General features: G+C 72.0%; 1 protein-coding gene across 1 annotated transcript in view; it reads right to left on the bottom strand.

Annotated features, from left to right (window-relative positions):
* ZCCHC2 (zinc finger CCHC-type containing 2) overlaps positions 1–268 on the bottom strand; it is a 73,971-nt gene that overhangs the window by 72,561 nt on the left and 1,142 nt on the right. Inside the window, exon 2 of the mRNA XM_019518510.1 lies at positions 111–260. Within this exon, the coding sequence (XP_019374055.1) occupies positions 111–260 (150 nt within the window). The remainder of the gene's footprint in view (positions 1–110; positions 261–268) is intronic.

The following is a 268-nucleotide window of genomic DNA, read 5'->3' as shown; positions in this document are numbered from 1 at the left end:
GGGTGGGGGGTAGGCAGCCCACGCCCTGCGCCTCCCGCCTCGAAGGGGGGGATTCGGAGCCGGCACTGTTGCGTCACAAGGGCCCAAGGGAGGGGGGGGCCGGGCGGTACCTGCGCTCCGCTGCGGTCGCAGCCCTCATCCGCCTCGGAGTCGGGGCGCAAGGCGGCGCGCAGGCGGTCCAGGTGGGCGCGCAGCGTAACGCGCTGGTGGAAGGAAAAGGCGGGGTGCAGCGAAGCCATGGTGAAGAGAAGCAGTAGCTCCTCGTGTG

Source organism: Gavialis gangeticus, unplaced genomic scaffold (genome assembly GCF_001723915.1).
Source record: "Gavialis gangeticus isolate Ggan-Ray unplaced genomic scaffold, GavGan_comp1, whole genome shotgun sequence".
NCBI classification, from domain to species: domain Eukaryota; kingdom Metazoa; phylum Chordata; order Crocodylia; family Gavialidae; genus Gavialis; species Gavialis gangeticus.
This window is presented reverse-complemented; position numbering and strand designations above follow the sequence as displayed.